The 17,901-nt window shown below is 42.6% G+C and overlaps 2 protein-coding genes across 3 annotated transcripts; both read left to right on the forward strand.

Annotated features, from left to right (window-relative positions):
* The first annotated feature begins 2,476 nt into the window (after positions 1-2,476).
* metrnlb (meteorin like, glial cell differentiation regulator b) lies at positions 2,477-8,277 on the forward strand. 2 transcript variants are annotated; one of them, XM_061678763.1, is made up of 5 exons: positions 2,477-2,779; positions 3,767-3,950; positions 4,489-4,714; positions 6,298-6,357; positions 7,133-8,277. In XM_061678763.1, the coding sequence occupies exons 1-5, from the start codon at positions 2,682-2,684 to the stop codon at positions 7,447-7,449; spliced, it is 885 nt and encodes a 294-aa protein (XP_061534747.1). In that variant the 5' UTR covers positions 2,477-2,681; the 3' UTR covers positions 7,450-8,277. The 2 variants fall into 2 exon arrangements, with proteins under 2 accessions (XP_061534747.1, XP_061534748.1); XM_061678764.1 differs by lacking the exon at positions 6,298-6,357.
* A 2,949-nt stretch (positions 8,278-11,226) lies between these two features.
* Positions 11,227-17,108, forward strand: tekt4 (tektin 4). The gene is made up of 8 exons (XM_061678762.1): positions 11,227-11,568; positions 11,792-12,320; positions 13,093-13,163; positions 13,481-13,624; positions 13,700-13,786; positions 13,876-14,011; positions 14,807-14,961; positions 15,045-17,108. Exons 1-8 carry the CDS (start codon positions 11,516-11,518, stop codon positions 15,256-15,258), a joined length of 1,389 nt encoding a protein of 462 aa, XP_061534746.1. The 5' UTR covers positions 11,227-11,515; the 3' UTR covers positions 15,259-17,108.
* The last annotated feature ends 793 nt before the right edge of the window (positions 17,109-17,901 follow it).

Below are 17,901 nucleotides of genomic sequence, written 5' to 3' on the forward strand. Positions count from 1 at the left end.
ATTCTTCACAGTATTCTAATTTTTTGAATTCCTGATTTCCCCACCAGATGATGTTTTCTTTTTAAAATGTTTATACTTGATACAGAGCAGTGGAGTCGCTGACTTCAGGCTAGGCAGCATGGGTTCAGGTCCAACTCAAAGGCAGTGTGAATGGTCGTCTCTCTGTATGTGCCCTGAGATTGACTGCCGACCATCTAAAGTGTATTCCGATTTTTGCCCGAAGTAAGCTGGGATGGGTTCCGGCTGACCCTCAACCCCGAATAAGCGGCATAGAAAATGGAGACAGTTGGCTGGACAGAGCAGTGATTTCATTATGAAAGGAATGTCTACACTCATCTCCTAATCTGAACCACTATTGCACCATCAGTATAGCGTCCAAACAACCGGGAGGGTGTGACTGCCATGTGCCAATTTTTCTCATTGATCTATGGGGCAGTTACTATCGAGCCCTATGAATCCTGCCTGGTGTGTTATCTGAAGGGAATAATAGTAAGTAATGCTGTTGATCTACGTATATGCTAGCTAGTTAAAACTTTTATTTTGGTTTTACTTTTATATCCCCACCCATTCATTTCCTATACTGATTGTCCTCATTAGAGTCGCTGGTGAGCTGGCTCCTGTCCCAGCTGACTTTGCGCAACAGGCAGAGTACACTTTGGAATGGTCGCCAGTAGTTTTAGAAGGAATTTGTTATTTGTGGATTATTGCAGTTGTAAAACCATTTTGAATTGAAAAGCGAAGATATGGTTACCCTGTTTGATCTAAGTGCTTGATGACCATTTTATTTGTCTTCAAACATTTAGCCCATAATGAATTCAACACGCAACAAAAACAGTACAGTTTTGGAAGGACGATTTCCATTTTCACTGTTAGAACTCCAAGAAGGGTTGCAAAAAAAGAGGCTGTGTTGGGATCTCATACAAGTTTTGGCAATAAAAAAAAATCAAAATGTGTATCTTTGCAGAGTGAAAAGCTCTTTATGGAGAGTTCCACATGTCCGTTGACTACTGCAGTACTGGGAAGTAACAAATTACAAATGCTTCGTTACAGTACTTAAGGAGCTTGATCAGGTATCCGTACTCTGTCATAGGTAGAGGTGTATGTGCGTGCGTGTGTCGAGGGGAGTGCAGTGGTTTTTAGGTATTTCTCGAAATACACTTCATTGCTGTGGCACTCAGTGGGAATGTGACAAGGGAGAAACATGCTTGCCATTCCGACTGTTTTCTCACGGGAAAGCCCAAGAGGCGTTTAGAGCACACATGTGACTTTTCCTTGTGTGTGCGCCCCCCCCCCCACCCCCGCCCCCACCCCACACACACACACACACACACACACACTTTATCGTGTTGATGGTATCTGTAATTCCTATACTGCTATATACAGTTTGGGAGCACCAATACTTTTATTAACAATCATTAATTTATGTTCCCATCCTGCTGCATGTTACTTTTGTCACTTTGACATAGTCAGCGGGATTACGTAGTAATGCAAAACCACATGATCTTGTTGCAGTTTACTCACAATTTTACTTAGTAAGAAATCTGGGCCTGTTTGGTTGGACACAAAGCTGATACACAGGCAGGAAGCCATGACTTCTTCTGTTGTACTATGAATGGCAACAGGTGGACACACAGGTTAATTGCACCTTCTCCCATTTAATGCAAGAGTGTTTGCAGTATTTTTTTTCTGCCTGTCACCAGATGTCGCTGGCATAGATAGATGAACAAAGATGCAATTAATATTCTCTACCGGATTAAGTGAAATTGGACAATTTCACACGGCACACCTGATGATGATCTCTGATGATGCACAGGGTTTAGGAATCACGTTGTTGTCGTTAATAATGACATTAGAATAAACACATTTCTGGTATCTCATCAGTGAAAGTAAAACATATTTAATCTTGGGTTGAAACCAGAGGTGGCAAAAATACTCACACTCTATACCTAAGCAGGAGTACAGATATATTTGAAGTACAAAAGTAATTTTTTTCTTTTTTTGCTGGCAATTAAATACCCATTTTGATAACTTGCCACAATGAAAAAGAAACCCAAAAAAACTTCTGCACACAAAATATTTTCCTTCTTTTATTACAATTCATTGTGCTAAAGGTGGATGCCCCTGGTAATGTATCTTAATAATGCAATGTATCTTAATAATATATCTTTATTCATCCGTTGATGCCAGTGACAGACAGAACAAACAAATGCTCTTCTATTAGATGGCAGGAAGTACATAAAGTAATGAATGTATCCACTTGATGTGACAGTTTTGTTTGTTGGTGTGCCATGAGATGTTTCACTTGTAAAATATGTGCCTTGGCTCCATAAAGGCTGGAAATCACTGGTTTAGACTTTGCTCACTTTCAAACTGCACGCACGCACGTACGCACACGTTGGCGCGGTGCACGCGCACCGCTATCACGGGCGTCTGGGGGGCGTGGCTCGGAGCGAGTGCTCGCGTGTCCAGCCAACTTCTGGCACGCGCCCGCCGTGCACGTGCAGGAAAACTTATTTAAACACATGCAGGCACACTCTGCACAGTAGACAACAGTTGTCCACAGATTTCTGCATCACCCCGCAAACGTTTGGACCCTATAAACCGGTATGTAGTTGACGCGGGTCGTTACAGCGTCCGTGGACAGTCCGGTTCTTGCGCTTCGGGGCGGAGAGGCCAGCAGGATGACCCGGCTGTGGGCTGTACTGCACTGGGTCACGGTGGTGCTTGGATACCGGGCCGTGGCGCAGTACTCCAGCGACCAGTGTAGCTGGCGAGGAAGGTAAGGATGGAGCCGAGCGAACACACCGAACAGTAGATATGAGCGCAAATTCTACTTTTGCCTTCTCACAGCATTATTTATTGATGTCTTTTTTTTTTTTTTTTAATGTGTTTTCTTTTTTGGGAGGCGGGCTAAGGGTATCGCTTGGTTTTGTTCGGCTGGGCTTTTCATTTAAACGCGTAGGCTACTTTGAATCGTTCTTGGCGGGGAGTGTTTCACGACTATTATTGAGTCGAGCCACGTTTTATATGAGAAGAAGAAAAAAAGTCAAACCACTTGGTTATTATGTGGCATCAGTCAAGGGAAAGATTGAATTGGTCTGCTCATATTTGTTGACATGGCACACTGACTGTGAATCCCTGGGCTGGAGCAACATTGTGGAATATATATGCGTAGATATAACGTGGCTCAAATTCTTCTTATTTTTTTTCCCCCTTCCACTCTGTGTTTGTCTATTGTTTACAATAACATGTCCTTATAGGCATTATGTACCTCAGAGTTATGACTTTGCATATCATGCTTGTTTAGATCTGACTAATAGATAACATTAATCTATTTTGGAGGACCTGCATCTTAATAAACCTTGCCTAATCTGCTCCTAACTAACTGTTTGTTGTTGGGGTTTTGTGTGTGTGTGTTTACCTAACATGTCAATTTCAAATGTGGAAATGTAATCCGCAGTGCCCAGCATAGGAATGTCGAACCTCCAGTTCCTATCTGAAGTAAATACAACCACATGGAGCCTTTGATCATGCACTTCCTAAAGTTTTCCAGAATGAGAGGCATGACTTCACATGTGGCGCTGTAAACTTTACCTGACTTCTTGCGATGGAAATGACCCGCTGTCATTTGGGGGTGTTGAGGCTGCTCGTGCACACTGGCCGCATCAGTAGAAGAGACAAATTGCATCCCTATCTTCATGCCCCGTGAACTTACCGGTGAATCGTTTTTTTGTTTTTTTGTTTTTTTTGTTGTTTTTCCTCTTAGTGGTCTGAGCCACGAGTGGCATCGCAGAGATGTGGAGCAGGTCTACTTACGCTGCTCCCAGGGCTCGCTGGAGTGGCTCTACCCGACCGGCGCCATCATCGTCAACCTGCGTCCAAACACGGAGCCCACATCGGCAAACTTGGCAGGCCTCCACGTGTGCATCAAACCGCGGCTCCACTCGCAGGTACTGTCTTCGTTTTAGATACAGTGGTGCCTTGACCTGCGAGTTTAATTCGTGCAAAGACCATGCGTGGAACTCAAAGCACTTTCCCCTTTAGTATAGTACATATTCTCGATCGAGAGCTCGTCTTGCTTTGCCAAGTCAACTACACGCACACCTTGCTTATGCTTTTCTGTGATTGGAAGCATTAGTTCAACGAAGATCCTCTTCTTCTCAGCATTTATTTTCAAATGACTCTTGGTTTAAAAAAAAAAGACATTTTGCAGAATACTTGCAAGCACAAAACACAACCGATACCTTTCAGTGGTATGGAGGTGGCGGTGGTGGTGGCCGAATGTTGTGATGTGGCTGCCGCCATCTAGTGGCATAGCGTGTGACGCTCACTCATCAGTCACCTTTCCCCCCCTCCCCAAAACGTAACGCAAAAAAACGACCAAGTGACGGCTCGTAAGTTGGAGCAGTCGTGAGTCAAGGCACCGGTGTGCGAAGCGTGTCCATTTGGGTGCATGTGCACTACTAACGCCGCGTGTCGGTCCTAAAGGGTTCGCACTTGTATTTGGAGCATACTGGTGATCTGAGGCTGCTGATGCCCGAGAGCGAACATCATCAGGGAAAGATACGTTGTTTCAGCCTCACCGATGGAGCTCTGTTTGTCGAGGCCGTCCCCCAGGCAGACATCAGCCGGAGGATAACCGCTTTCCAGTACGAGCTGGTGTCCAGCCGAGGTCCCGGAGCGCACTTGTACCCGCACCTTCACCCTGGTTTGGGTAAGAGAATTCCACCTTGTCGTGTACAGTTTATCACAGGCGATACGTTCAAGACCCACCCACAATAGGTGAAAATCTGCAATATAAAGAGTCCATATAAAGGACTTAAAAATTGAAAATAAAAAACCTGCTACATGCTTGAAACACAGTTTAAACTTATGAAACCACTCTTCGACTGATTGAAATGCATTTTTTAAGTCATCCTAAACTGAAGATAAGAAAGTTGTCACTTTGTTGCACACACAGTTCTCCACATGAAAAAAACGAGCTTGCTTCAAGGTTAAGGAGCTGTTTTAAATTGTGAGGAAAATGCATATATTTAATACTGCCTTTAAAATAACTAAGACGATTATGATCATAGCTATGATGCAACAGATTTGAAGTGTTGCAGTGACTTTTTCCTGCATTTTCCATCCGTCCATTCATTTTCTTTAGCGATATAGTCTTCGTGTTGGTCATGAGGTGAGATGGAGGCTCTCCCAGCTGACCTCGGGCAAGAGGCGGTGTACACTCATAAACAAGCATCCATTCACACTCACATTCACACCTATGTATAATTGAGAGTCTTCAATGAACCTAATATGCATGTTTTAGAAATGTGTGTGTAAACCAGAGTATTTACAATAGCCAGACCCTTTCTAATTTCTGGTTCTATTATCATTGCACTTTTCCTCTTTTCCTCCACTGATACGGTTTTGTGGTGGGACCACTAAAAAATACAAAAAAGATTTTCCACAAAATTGTGGTTGACTTTGAAGGTTGCACTAAATTTCAAAACCAGTACATGTCTGAGTTAAATACGAGTATGATTAAAAAAAAATTTAAAAACATGATACTGAAACAGATATATAAATCTAAACACTAAAATACTTTGTACTCAGTTTCACCTCAGTGCTTCCCGGCATGTTCCGCTTCACTTTTTTTTTTTAGTTGCATCCATCCATCCATTTTCTTTACCGCTTATCCTCACTAGAGGACTGCTGGACCCAATCCCAGTTTTCACTGTTAAATAAACAACAAAAAAATACTGAAAATGCATTGTAAACACTGAAAAGCAGCTGTCACAAGTCAAATCATGTTCGTTTTCACATAACACCTCATTCTTTAATTGTCCTCAATTTGTAGGTGACGGTTGCTAATGTGATGTTAATCTGCTCAGCACAGGCCTGTCTAGTCAGTGATGTGAGCGAAGGTGACAGGATCAAATTGGACGGGTTTGTGTGCAAAAGGCCACATTGCCCGTTGCAGCCATCTCACTAAGCATCAATGACTCCCCTCCCCCTGCCGTCTTGTCTCAGCCAGACTTATGAAAACAAACAGGCCAATCAAAAGGTCACGTCGGGGTGAAACAAGAGTCAGCCAATCGTCCCTCAGCTGTCAATCAAGAACAGATGCCCCTCAGGTGGAGGCATTCTAAGTAGGCCACCCATATGAGTGAAGCAGCAAGGGCGCAAGTGTGCTGTTGGTCTTCCATATATCCATCCATTTGGCATCAGTTCAAAGAACCTATGTAGAAGTTGGACATACTGTGATGCTAATATAAGTTTCTTTTTTTGTTTTTTTTTTTTCATTTTCTACTACAGTCAAATGTGAACCATGTTCAGATGAAGAAGTCCTCATGGCTGTCTGCACCAGTGACTTTGGTAAATAGAAACACCAAATGCACACAAACCATAAGGCTGTGGACATGTCCAAGGGTATTTTGAATATTACACGTTTGGGGGTGGGGGTGGGGTCTGAAAGGATACAATGAAAAAGGCTCAGTTTCCCCGATCCACACACACAGTCCTAATTTTGTCCGGCGTTTTCAAAAATCTTTTTTTCACCAAAAAAAAGGTGTTTCCAACATACACTGCATGTGGGTTTGTGTGCACATGGACTGTTTGTATACGGTGGTACATTGACTTACGAGTGCCCCTCTAAAACAAATTGGCGCAATTAAGGAATATAATGCTCCCGCATGTGGACAAGGAGAACCACATTTGCTGAAGCACTTTGAAGGGACAAACAGTCAAACAAACAAATACGAAATGAGAACAATCGTAAGGAGCAGACGCTCACACCAAAATAATGGGCCAACCCAATTGACTCCAGCTCCCGACATCACTCACTCGGCCACGCCCCTTGAAAGCATACATCTAACACACAAATACAACAGTGCATATAGTCATAACACTATGAACAGGGTTTAGTTCTTGATATTCTCCTTTATTTTGTGATTTGTTTTTAACCAATACAGTGCTGTTTGTTTGTCAAAAACATAAAATAGTTTTGGTGGATTTGGGGAGCAGGAAAGAATTATTGCCACTTCTTGTGTGGTCACAGAATGAATTCAACTCATAAGCCAAAGTACCACTGTATATGAAAGACACCGCACACACCAGTCAACATTGAAATCTGTGTGTGTTGCCTCTGTAGCGGGCGGCGGCACCTTTCAAGGCGTGCTGTCGATCACTGACGAGCACTCCCAGGCTGCGCTGACTCTGAGTCGGCTCTTCCACCAGAAGAACGGGCTGTTTGCTGGTGGCGGGGCCAGAGTGCGGCGCTGGACGGGGCGTGTCAACGTTCCTACGAAGTGTGGCGTTCCCCACGGAGGAGATGAGTACCTTTTGACCGGCTCGGTCCATTTTGGAGAGGCGTGGCTTGGATGCGCACCTCGTTACAAGGACTTCCTGAGGCTTTACGGCACAGCACACAGAGCAGGAACCGACCCTTGTCACATTGACACTAACTGAGGCAATGGAAAGTGTAACAGCCTGAAAGCTTGAGAATGGAGGTCATATTTAGTTTATGACAGAGATGAGCCAAAGAGCACCAGTGCGGGATCTTCAACTTTGTATTGTTGCTGTGCAGCAAAACTGTAAACAATGGACCTATGCCAATGCTTTGTCACCTGCAACATGAGTGACAAGGTGGCAAAGTGAAGTTTCGATCTTAAATGATGCCCAATTTGGCAACATTGCTAACAAGATAGCATTGGTGTGTCTTGTCACGAACTGTCCCTTGATACGTGCAGTAAATTGAGTTATAGTGTGAGGACTCATTTTGCCCTTCAAATAGTAACAGCAGGCTACAGCTCACAGTAAGGTCCTCCTCGTTGGCTGATCGATGCTGACTGCTCCTTGATTTACTGAAGCATTGAAGAGACGCCTGCTGTTATCACAGCTACCAATCTAATAGATTTATATGCACTCTGTGTAATATAGCGCTGTCTGTCATCCAGTGATTGTACCAAGATGAGTGTTGGTAAATCTTAAAATGTCAGAACGTGAGATATGAAGAACTAAATTTTTTTTGGAACACCTACAAAACCTTTTATGGATTTTCCTCAAGGTGATACATTGTTTTTGATCATTCTTGAAATGAATGTTTGCTTTGTAAAAAGCTCTGTAAAAAAAAAAAAAAAAAAAAAAAAAAAAAGGAAAAAAAAGAAAAAAGTATCTTCTTTCAGAAGTGTACAAAATGCAGCTCTGTGAGTCTCTATATAGCGTATGTGTTGTGCTAATTTGCAATTGTGTTTCGCAAAGTGTCTATATTTACAGAAAATAAAGTTTCTTAATTGATCTGTCGATTTTTGGACCATTTTAAAATGAATTTATACGCCTCTTATAAATGTGCAAAATGTGATATTTGCAAACAAAGGGATATCATTTGTCAAAGTACTACAATGCACAAAAATACATTTTAGGGGGGCTGAAGCAAGCAATTATTTGGTAGGCTGGGTATATGCCAAAGTTATATTGTCTTAAATCCTATGTTCATCCCCCCTGAAATAAATTTCAGTTTCCCAAAAATGACAAAATGAAGCCTTAAGTAAAGTAAAATTAAGTAAAGGATTACTATTCAGGAATTTGAGGTGGCTCATGGCCCCCATGTATCATTTGAATAGAGCCACCCCTGCACAGTGGACAAATCACGTCTCCACATTCAGAGCTAAAAACAAGAGTTATCTGTAGTCAACTGACACTCTTTAAAGCAGTTCCTTAAGGATCTTGAATGTGATATGTTCACAAATCAGTTCTTGACATGCAGCAGAAAGTTGAGCAAACCATTTTTGCTTCTGAAACTAATCTTGATTCACTGGAGTTTTATGAAGTTAGCATTTTAGTTGTGAATTGACTCTTTGTGTCTACATATCTAGAAAAGTTCTTGATAAAACCAAGTCACAGATGTCTCACCAATGGGGGATGTGGGTTAGGCACCCCGACCCCAAAATTCGACACCCACACTTTTCACAGCTCCCCTCCACTGCCATTTTTTAAAATAGTGTTGTGGGATGTGTCAAATCTAATGTTTAGTACATATGCCACAGGCTGCTAAAAAAAAAATGCACAGCATGTGACACTGAAGAGGATCAAAACTATTTAAAAAAATTTGTGTTGGTCAACTGTACAGCAAAATAGAACAGTATGCGCAATAGTTGACTGGTCTCAACATACAGTAGATGCATGCTTATAAACACATTTAATATTGAATTTGCTAGTTAAATTATTCCAATTACCAATACTTCTTAGACGGTTGGTAAACATTCTAAGGTAGTATGTTTTTCCAGTCATCAAGTAAATGTAACAAGATGCGGAGACAAGTGAAAGGAAGCGACCAAGAATAGACGCAACACAGTCTGAAGGTTGCAGGAAGGCCCTGAAGACTTGAGGATCATATATCATTATAAATATCACTGCTCCTTCCACGCACTACTCGGTCAGCTTCATGTTTGGGTGTGGGTGTATGTTAGTGTTGGCTTGTTCTTTAAGAAGACTTTGGGGCACACGTGTCTTGTTTGTTGCTCACATGTCCGCAGCAGAAAGCCAAGCACCACCTGGCCTGCACCCACCCTTGGAAACTTCCCCTCTGGCAACAAGCCCAATTCCCCTTGGCATCCTCACTAATTCGGGACACACACGGCTCTGCTCAGGGTTCCTACGGCGAACCATCGGCTGGGTGAGGTATGGAAACAGTTTGACTTGCAGTATGCAAGAGGCACAGCTGCGTGGTTAGCTGGAGTCCAGGGAATGGTTGAGCTTAGGGAAAATATCAGGGCACGCTCAGTGTATCGCCACCAAGTTAGTTCATGTAGACAGCCCATTATATTGTTAAAGGCTATTGCAAGTGTGTCGAAGGTGGGATGGGCCAGTGTAATCATTTTTGCTAGAGGTCAGATCACTTACTACAAAAGACTTTATAAAGTGGATTTTTTTTTTTCTTTTAAGTCTACACACCCTTGTTCAAACGCGCATAACAAAATCCCCCACATGCATGTTGTAAAATGCGTTACGGTCCAATGAAACCAAAGTTGAACTTTTTGGCCACTTACTGCTCATCACCAAAAGAACACCACACCTACGGTAACGCATGGTGGTGGCAGCATCATGCCTTGGGGCTGTTTTTCTTCCGCTTCAACTTGGGCCTTAAGGGAATTATGAACAGTCGCAAATACAGTATACCAACATACGATAGTTCGAAGTTACGAATGGTGGGCAATGAATGAATACATCGGCACAAGAACTGTACTGATCTTCATTTGATTGTTTTAGATTTATGATTTATTTCAGACAACTATTTAAAGTCATTCTGACTTCACAACTATATTAATGATAGACTTTGGCACCTATGTAGGCATTTGTTTACGTCCCCGTTGTAGGAAGGGAACTCGTCGTAAATGAAGGACCCCCTGTACTGTATTATGCATCGTGCAAAGAACAGTGTTAGATTTGGGGATGTCGTCAATCATTGTCAACTGTGGGCCTGTGAAGACTCTCTGTGATTAAGGTCTATACAAATAAACTTGACTTGGCGAGTAGTAGTCGTAGGCCGAGTGTTGAGGAAGAACAGAGTAACATAAAAAAGTTACGTTTGGATTAATGTAGTTTTTTTATTATTATTATTTTCTTTTTAATGCTTTTGCACATTTTTAAATAAGGACTAATTTTTCAACTTTTTTTTTTTTTTAAACCATTTGTGTGACTGTTTCAAACACCGCTATTCTGTTACATCAGTGAATATTGGCATGACATTTTCTTTAATACTGTTATGTACATTTTGAGTTATTTTTATATCTCGAAGTGATTGTATTTGTTATTGCACTTTATTGTAGTTCTTGCTTTTTTTTCTGTTTTTGAAACCAAAATTAATAAACGAGATACCTTACCAGTAAATGCACAGCTACTTGTTTATTTTTGTTACTTTTAGTAGGTTGACATGATCATCATAAGCTTTATTACTAGGAATGTCGAGTCAGTGAATTTCAGTGATTGAGGTCCACTTTTTCAACATTGAGGCTAAATCCTCTCTTGTAGTGTAACACCGCTGCATATAATCTCGTAGTAGGTTGACGAATTATGAATCATATTACTGTCAGAAATAAACCCCCAAGGCCCCCAAATTCCTGTTAAAATGACCAACATGTCCAGCACAGTGTACTGTGCGTGTATGTAGCTCCAAGGCGCCCTCTAGCGGCAACACCCTATCATTTACCACCAAATGTGGAAACAGCACTGCACATTGAACGTTTCCTACGTGACGAGTCAAAATGGTGGCGCGATGTGCTTCGAGGAAGTCTGCCCGGATGACGGGATGAGCTAAAATGGTGGCCCACGCATAAATGAACGACTTTCCATAAGGGCTCTGTTACAAAGCGTCGTAGCCCGCGAGGAGGTGGAAACGGTCGTCAGATAGTGAATACCACTGATAGAACTCACGGGGTTTATTTGTTTGTTTTGTTGAGGTTTTTTTGCGCCACACGTTCTGACCTTATCTCTTATCTCTAGCCTACATTGTGTCAAGTGCAAGTGAGCCGACTTCATGACTGAACCACTCGCTATGGCTTCCTCCACACCAAACGAAATCATGTGCAGGTCAGAAAAGGGCGTCTGTTTGCGATATAAGGGACATCTTAAAAAGACGTGAAGAGTTTAGAAAGCTACACGCATACTGTGAATTGGTTTCATGAACGACTCAAGTTACCGGGGTTGTTGTTGTATCCGGGCAACCTGTCAACAAACACTCCATATTCTGTGCGAATGTCACCACATTATCTCGCTGCTCACTTCTGCTCTTACTGTATTTGAATTGTTTTAGTCGATGTAAGAAAATGAGATCGGAGGTGTTAGTGTCGAAGCCGCACTATGATGGCGGAGCGGTGGCTCGGGGGCTCCAGCAGGAGCGAGGGGCCCCTTTCGAGCCGTCCGCGGGCTTAGCTACCGCGGGCTTCCGCTCCGCGAAATACACCCCGGCCGAGTGGTTCTCCGGCTACGGCAGCCTCCTCCAGCAGGCCGGCGCCGACCAGCTCGCGGCCCACACCATCCAGGAAGAGTCCAGGCTCCTGCGCAAGGACACCGAGGACACCGCTGAGCAAACCCAGACCGACGGGACCCGCCTGCTGGGAGAGAGGCTGCAGGACATCCACCGCTGGAAGTCGGAGCTGCAGGAGCACATCGGCCGGCTGCTGTCCGACACGACGGCCCTGCAGGCGCTCAAGATGAGGCTGGAGAGGGCGCTGGACGCCACGGAGACTCCCTTCGCCATCGCCGTCGATAACCTGACCTGCAGGAGCCGACGACTGGGGCCGGACCTGGTCCGGGACTGTGTGGAGGAGGAGCTGCTCAAGGTCATCGCGATGCGCTTAGCTCCAATAATCCATTCGTCCATCCGTTTTCCATACAGCTTATCCTCAATAGGGTCGCGGCGAGAGGCGGGGTACGCCCTGAACTGGTCGCCAGCCAATCGCAGGGCACATAAATAATACATCAAAAAATAAAATAAATAAATGACAGCCCCACCAAACGATGCAGGGGCGTCACTAGGGTTTATGAATGGGGGAGGGGGGCTCAGCCACCACCAAATGCACAGGATGTGATCGAGGGAACATAGAACGCGAGCACAGTTTTAAAAAAAAAAAAAAAAAAAAAAAAAAAAGCTAAATAATAGACTGAGAAACTGTTTTTCAACGTGTTTTTTTTTTTTCAGATTTAACAAAGATACAATACTGTGTAAAAGTTACGTTTATAGTGTTATTTCAGTCTGGTTTTAATACAGTACACAAACACAGGAAGTATGTTATCGTTAATGGTTCATGTTCCTCCATGTCGCTGCTGTCTCCGTTTTTAACACCTCAAAGATGCGAACAAACTAAGCCAACATGGGCGACTGCCGCGTCAGCTTGAAAAGTTTGCTTGTCGGGCAGGTTAAAGTGACGCAGACACCAAACGACTGCGTACCTTTTGCATGCATGAGAAGTAATACCTCTTAAGAAACAGTCCCATTGCTCATATAGTTTCCTTAACATCGGCCGATACTACTGATTCCGATTGCCCCGGTCAGATCAGAATGACGTGGCCGCACAAGGTTAATGTGTCATTCACAGTTGTGTGTTCAAATAGGAAGTGGACTTGATCAGGAGTGTACAGGCCCTTCTGAAGAGAACCATTGCCCAGGTTGCTACTCAGATCAAGTGAGTAATGGCACTAACTTGCAACATTTCTAGCAGCAATAGCATAAAACTGTGTGGGTGCGTGATGGGAATTTGGACAGGAGGCAGGAAAAATGAGAAAGCAGACGTAGCTGAAAAGTATCACTTAAGGTTATGGTATTCCAAAATATTATTAGTGCTGGTTGTTTTCTCTTAAAAAAACAAAAAAAACAAATTGTTGTAGTCTTGTTTAAATCATTATTTCGATGTTTGATAACTTGAAAAAGCAACATTTAATAGAGGAGAAAATCAAACAAAAAATCTGAAGTGACTTTCATCCTTTGGGCTTTGTGTGTCAGGTTGAACAGCGATGCCAAGCAGTCGTTGGAGTTTGACTGGTCAGATAAGTACGAGGCCTATGCCTTGGACCTCCAATGTGGTAGATTCACTAACAAGAGTACAGATACACAGCACCACACCATTTCAGCCGCCATGGTGGAGCAGTGAGTAATGCAGCGCATAGAATTAACCATTAACCAGAATTGACCAGCGCCATGAATGTTCCTTTGTCCTTATAGGATGTCTAACGTCCCTTCATGGATAAAGTTCACACAAGGCAACCTCAACAGGGCCTTCCGGGAGGAACAGGCCACTAAGGATCTCAGGCTAGAGCATAGTTTGGATCAGACTATTTGGGGCCACAACAAACAGCATCCCGGGGTTACTAACTGTTGTGTGTGTTTGTGTGTGTCAGTGAGTTGGGGCAGCAGGTGCTACTGGACACCACTAAGGACCTGAGAGTCCAATGCTCCAATGTGGACCAAGCCTTCCTACAACGCTGTGCAGAACAGATGGATGCCAAGATCCAGCTAGAGATGCAGTTCAAGCAGGTCAACGCGCACGCACACGCACACACACACACACACACACACACACACACACACACACACACACACACACACACTGACAGACAAGAGCACACTGAGACACACTGAGTTTTGGCAGTATATGGGCAGTCTGAGCCAGCATGGACTTCTCTGCCAGCTTAAACACTTGTCGGGACTGATTGACATTTACATTCCAATATTTGTTTCATTAAATTGTTTTGTTTTGCTATTGTTTTAGTGCGGGTTGATATAATTTAAATTAGCAATGGGACTGTTTCTTAAACCAATCAGATTTCCAACTCGCTTCAGAAGTGCCAGCTGGCTGGCTGTCGATGACGTCAGCATTTCCCCTCTAATTGGTCGGTCAGAGCAAAACCTGTTACAGCCAGCTTCGACGAGCAAAACACATCTGTGGCAGTCTGTACACTTTCATACATTTTATAATCAACATCTTTGGTGAGCAGTGTTGCCACAGTTACCTTGAAAAAGTAACTTTGTTACTTGACTGATTACTTGAGCTTAAATGAACCAATACTGTCCTTGAGTCAAATTGGCAACCACGAATCGTGATACGAATCGAATTGTTGCTAAAACGAATCGTGATACCACGTAGGGGGGCACAGTTCATGCTGTTGTATTTTGTTTTTGTGTAGTATTGATGGTTTCTATAATTGCGACATGATGTGGTGATATTAAGGGGTGGATTTAAGTCCCTACCCTACTGAAGGCCCACTTACTAAAGGCACGGCTCAACACTGCGTTTCGGATTTTTATTGTGTGTGTTGCGTCCGTGTGCAGACCTTGGAGCAGATTGGAGCTCAGGAGAGAAACATTGTGGCTCTGCAGAAGGCCATCGACGATAAAGATGCCCCGCAGAGAGTGGCTGAGTCCAGGCTGTACCGCCACTATCTGAGACCCAACATGGAGCTCTGCAGGGATGAACCCCAGATGAGGTACTCGCACATACACAAATTTACACAAAGACACACAACCTTTATATGCTGTCTCACATATCCGGTTTCCTGCCTGAGTACAGTTTGGAAGGGGAGGTGAGGGAGATTAATGCCACCCTGGCATCTCTGCAGCAGCAGCTGAGCGATGCCCGCAGCTCACTGTCCCAACTGGAGGAGACCCGCATGGCGCTCGAGAAGGACATTATGTGTAAATCCCACTCACTATTCATCGAAAGAGAGAAATGCATGAATCAACGCAAATTGTATCCGACAATCTCCACACTCTCTGGCTACTGAACAAATCATGTTTGCTTTGATGTGGCTCTTTTAAAAGAGTCGTGGATTGTATGTAGTGGGTTTATTTTCCATTTGCAGTGTTAGGAACCGCAACCATATACTCATTACCGAAGATGGGCCGATGTACACTGCACTGCCTTTAAAAAGTCACTCATATTTATTTGTTGGACCGCCTTAAGCCGAATGATAGAATTCATTAATCCGGAGATCATTTCAACAAGCATATGAAGGTCCGAACTTTTATTTCCAAACAGAACTACATTTCAGCACATTGGGCTTAAGGTGTGAACTCTGGGTGGTCACTCATGTTTCAAAATGAAAGTATGTTCCATGCTCCCACTCTCTGAACCCAGAACCCCTCTTCACTCTTTGAGCCCAAGTGAGCTAAGAATATGTCTGTGGGGTCAGGAAAGAAAGAGTTCAGTTTTCATCATTGTTACACTTCGACCTGACCCAATAGCAAGCCCTGATCTTAACTAATAATTTATCAGCACTTGTTACCCTGGTGCACCCAATACTCTGGAACAGTGTCAAATTCCAATACTGTTGCGCCGTGCCGCCTCATATTTCATATACAAAAATAAAATAAAGATCTTTTCATGGGACAACAGAGAAATATCACTTTTGGTACAATGGACTGTACTACATAATGGGCACAACTTGTAAAACAGTATAAACTCGCACCCACATTCACACCGTCACTGAGTGGGAAGTGAACCCACGCTGCCTGCACCAAAGTCATGCGAGTGTACCACTACACTCCCCCTACGCCGTCAGTGACTATATATATATATTTGAATGTGCCCCACAGATGCTCTAGACATAGCCAGTCCATCACATTCATTGCTCACTCAATTAACTGTAGCTGCTGGCTGTACTTGTGCAGCCCCACACCATTACGCTCCAAACAACATGCATGATAAAAGGCAAGATACACTTTTCTTTGGACTTAATTTAATTTGTAATAATATATAATCTTTTTTTAAGATAATCATGGGATTTGTAATAATGTATCATCTTTTTTAAGATCCTTTGACAGTTCTTTGCCATGAGGCACCATATTGAAATACCATTGACGAGTACACGAGTGTGAGAGTTTCATCCACTTGCTCCTCATTCACAACTGACAACTTGCAACACTATCGAACCACATGATATCAGGGAGGAAAAATGGAAAATTGGGCCTGATTTTGATGTTTTCACTTTGGGGGTGTAACTTTTTTTTTTTTGCCAGCGGTTTAGAGAATGGCTGTATGAGTTATTTTGAGGGCAAAGTCAATTTTCACTGACATACAAGCTGTACACTGACTTCATCATAGCAAAGGATCAATTACTCCAGTGTTGTCCAGTCAAAAGCTATCATAACATATTTACAAAAATATGAGGGGTGCACTCAGTTTTGTGAGGTACTATTACAATATTAGTAGTGTTTATTGTTGCAGGTTTTTAATTGGACACTCGTGAAGTTATGCCATGTCTCTTAAGGAATGAGAAGGATGAGTGCTGTTATTGCATACATTTGTGTTATCTGTATCGGTTTTAGTAATCTGTTACAAAGAATTATTTGTTACTCAAATGGTACCTTTTGGACAATAAGCAGCGACATATTTTTTTCTCGATGAAGATGTCATTTATTTTTACAATACGTTACAGCAGCCTTTTGGTCTTCATAAATATCAATGTTTTCGATTATCATGTGCAGGAAGAACTAAGTGGGTAAGTGTCAGAGCTTTCCATGAAATGTGAATTATGTGTTATCAAAAACAATTTAGTCCTGTAGGTGAAACAAGAGTAGTGCTTATCTGTGTGTTTTTCTCTGCTAGTATTGTTTTTTTTTTTTTTTTAGTTTTCTGGTTGATATTAATGTAATTTTAAGTCTTTCAATAATTACCACATAATCGAGTCTCGTCTTTTTTTCTTTTTTTTTTTTTTTTTTGCGGTGGTTAAATGGAGCAGCCTTCAACAAAATAAAGCCAATTTGCCATCGAATGAAAGCAGTTTTGAGGCTGATTTATAGTGGGGCTTATTTACTACACTAGAGGGAGCGCTTGAGTCTCATTTCCCTGGGATTCATCACAGGGATTCATCCCAATTGCATGTTCGTTGACTAAGCGAAGTGTCAAATATGCATTGAAATAGCAAAAATGTTTTACGTATTATTTGCACAATTTACTAAGACATTAAAAAAATGGACATTAAGTACATCTGAAATTCTATACAGGGAAGTATCAACCATTCTGCCTTTCCAGAGATAAGAAGTTAATGCTGTTTTAGTTGACACTACCAGTGAGATTCATATCTGTTATGCCACCGTGTTTGCTGCAGTGGTGACGAACTGCAACTGTTTTAAGCTGAATAATTCCCAACTTTGCCTATTATTCAAATACAGCGCAACTCAAGGCCCCGGGGAACAGGTCCGCCTTGCTGCATCATTTTATGTGGCCTGCGAAAGCAAATTGTGTAAAATTGTCTTGGAATGAATATTTACATTCATATTTTGCAAGCATTTTTTTTTGTTACCAAACCCCGTTTTTACAGTCTATTAAACAACAGTTGAACATATTATCATAACTGCTATATATATGACTTCTGATTTCAAAACTAGTTTATCAGGAATTTGTTGTGTAAAACCTGTGTGAACTG

The sequence above is a fragment of the Phycodurus eques genome, chromosome 6, assembly GCF_024500275.1.
Source record: "Phycodurus eques isolate BA_2022a chromosome 6, UOR_Pequ_1.1, whole genome shotgun sequence".
Taxonomy (NCBI): Eukaryota; Metazoa; Chordata; class Actinopteri; order Syngnathiformes; family Syngnathidae; genus Phycodurus; species Phycodurus eques.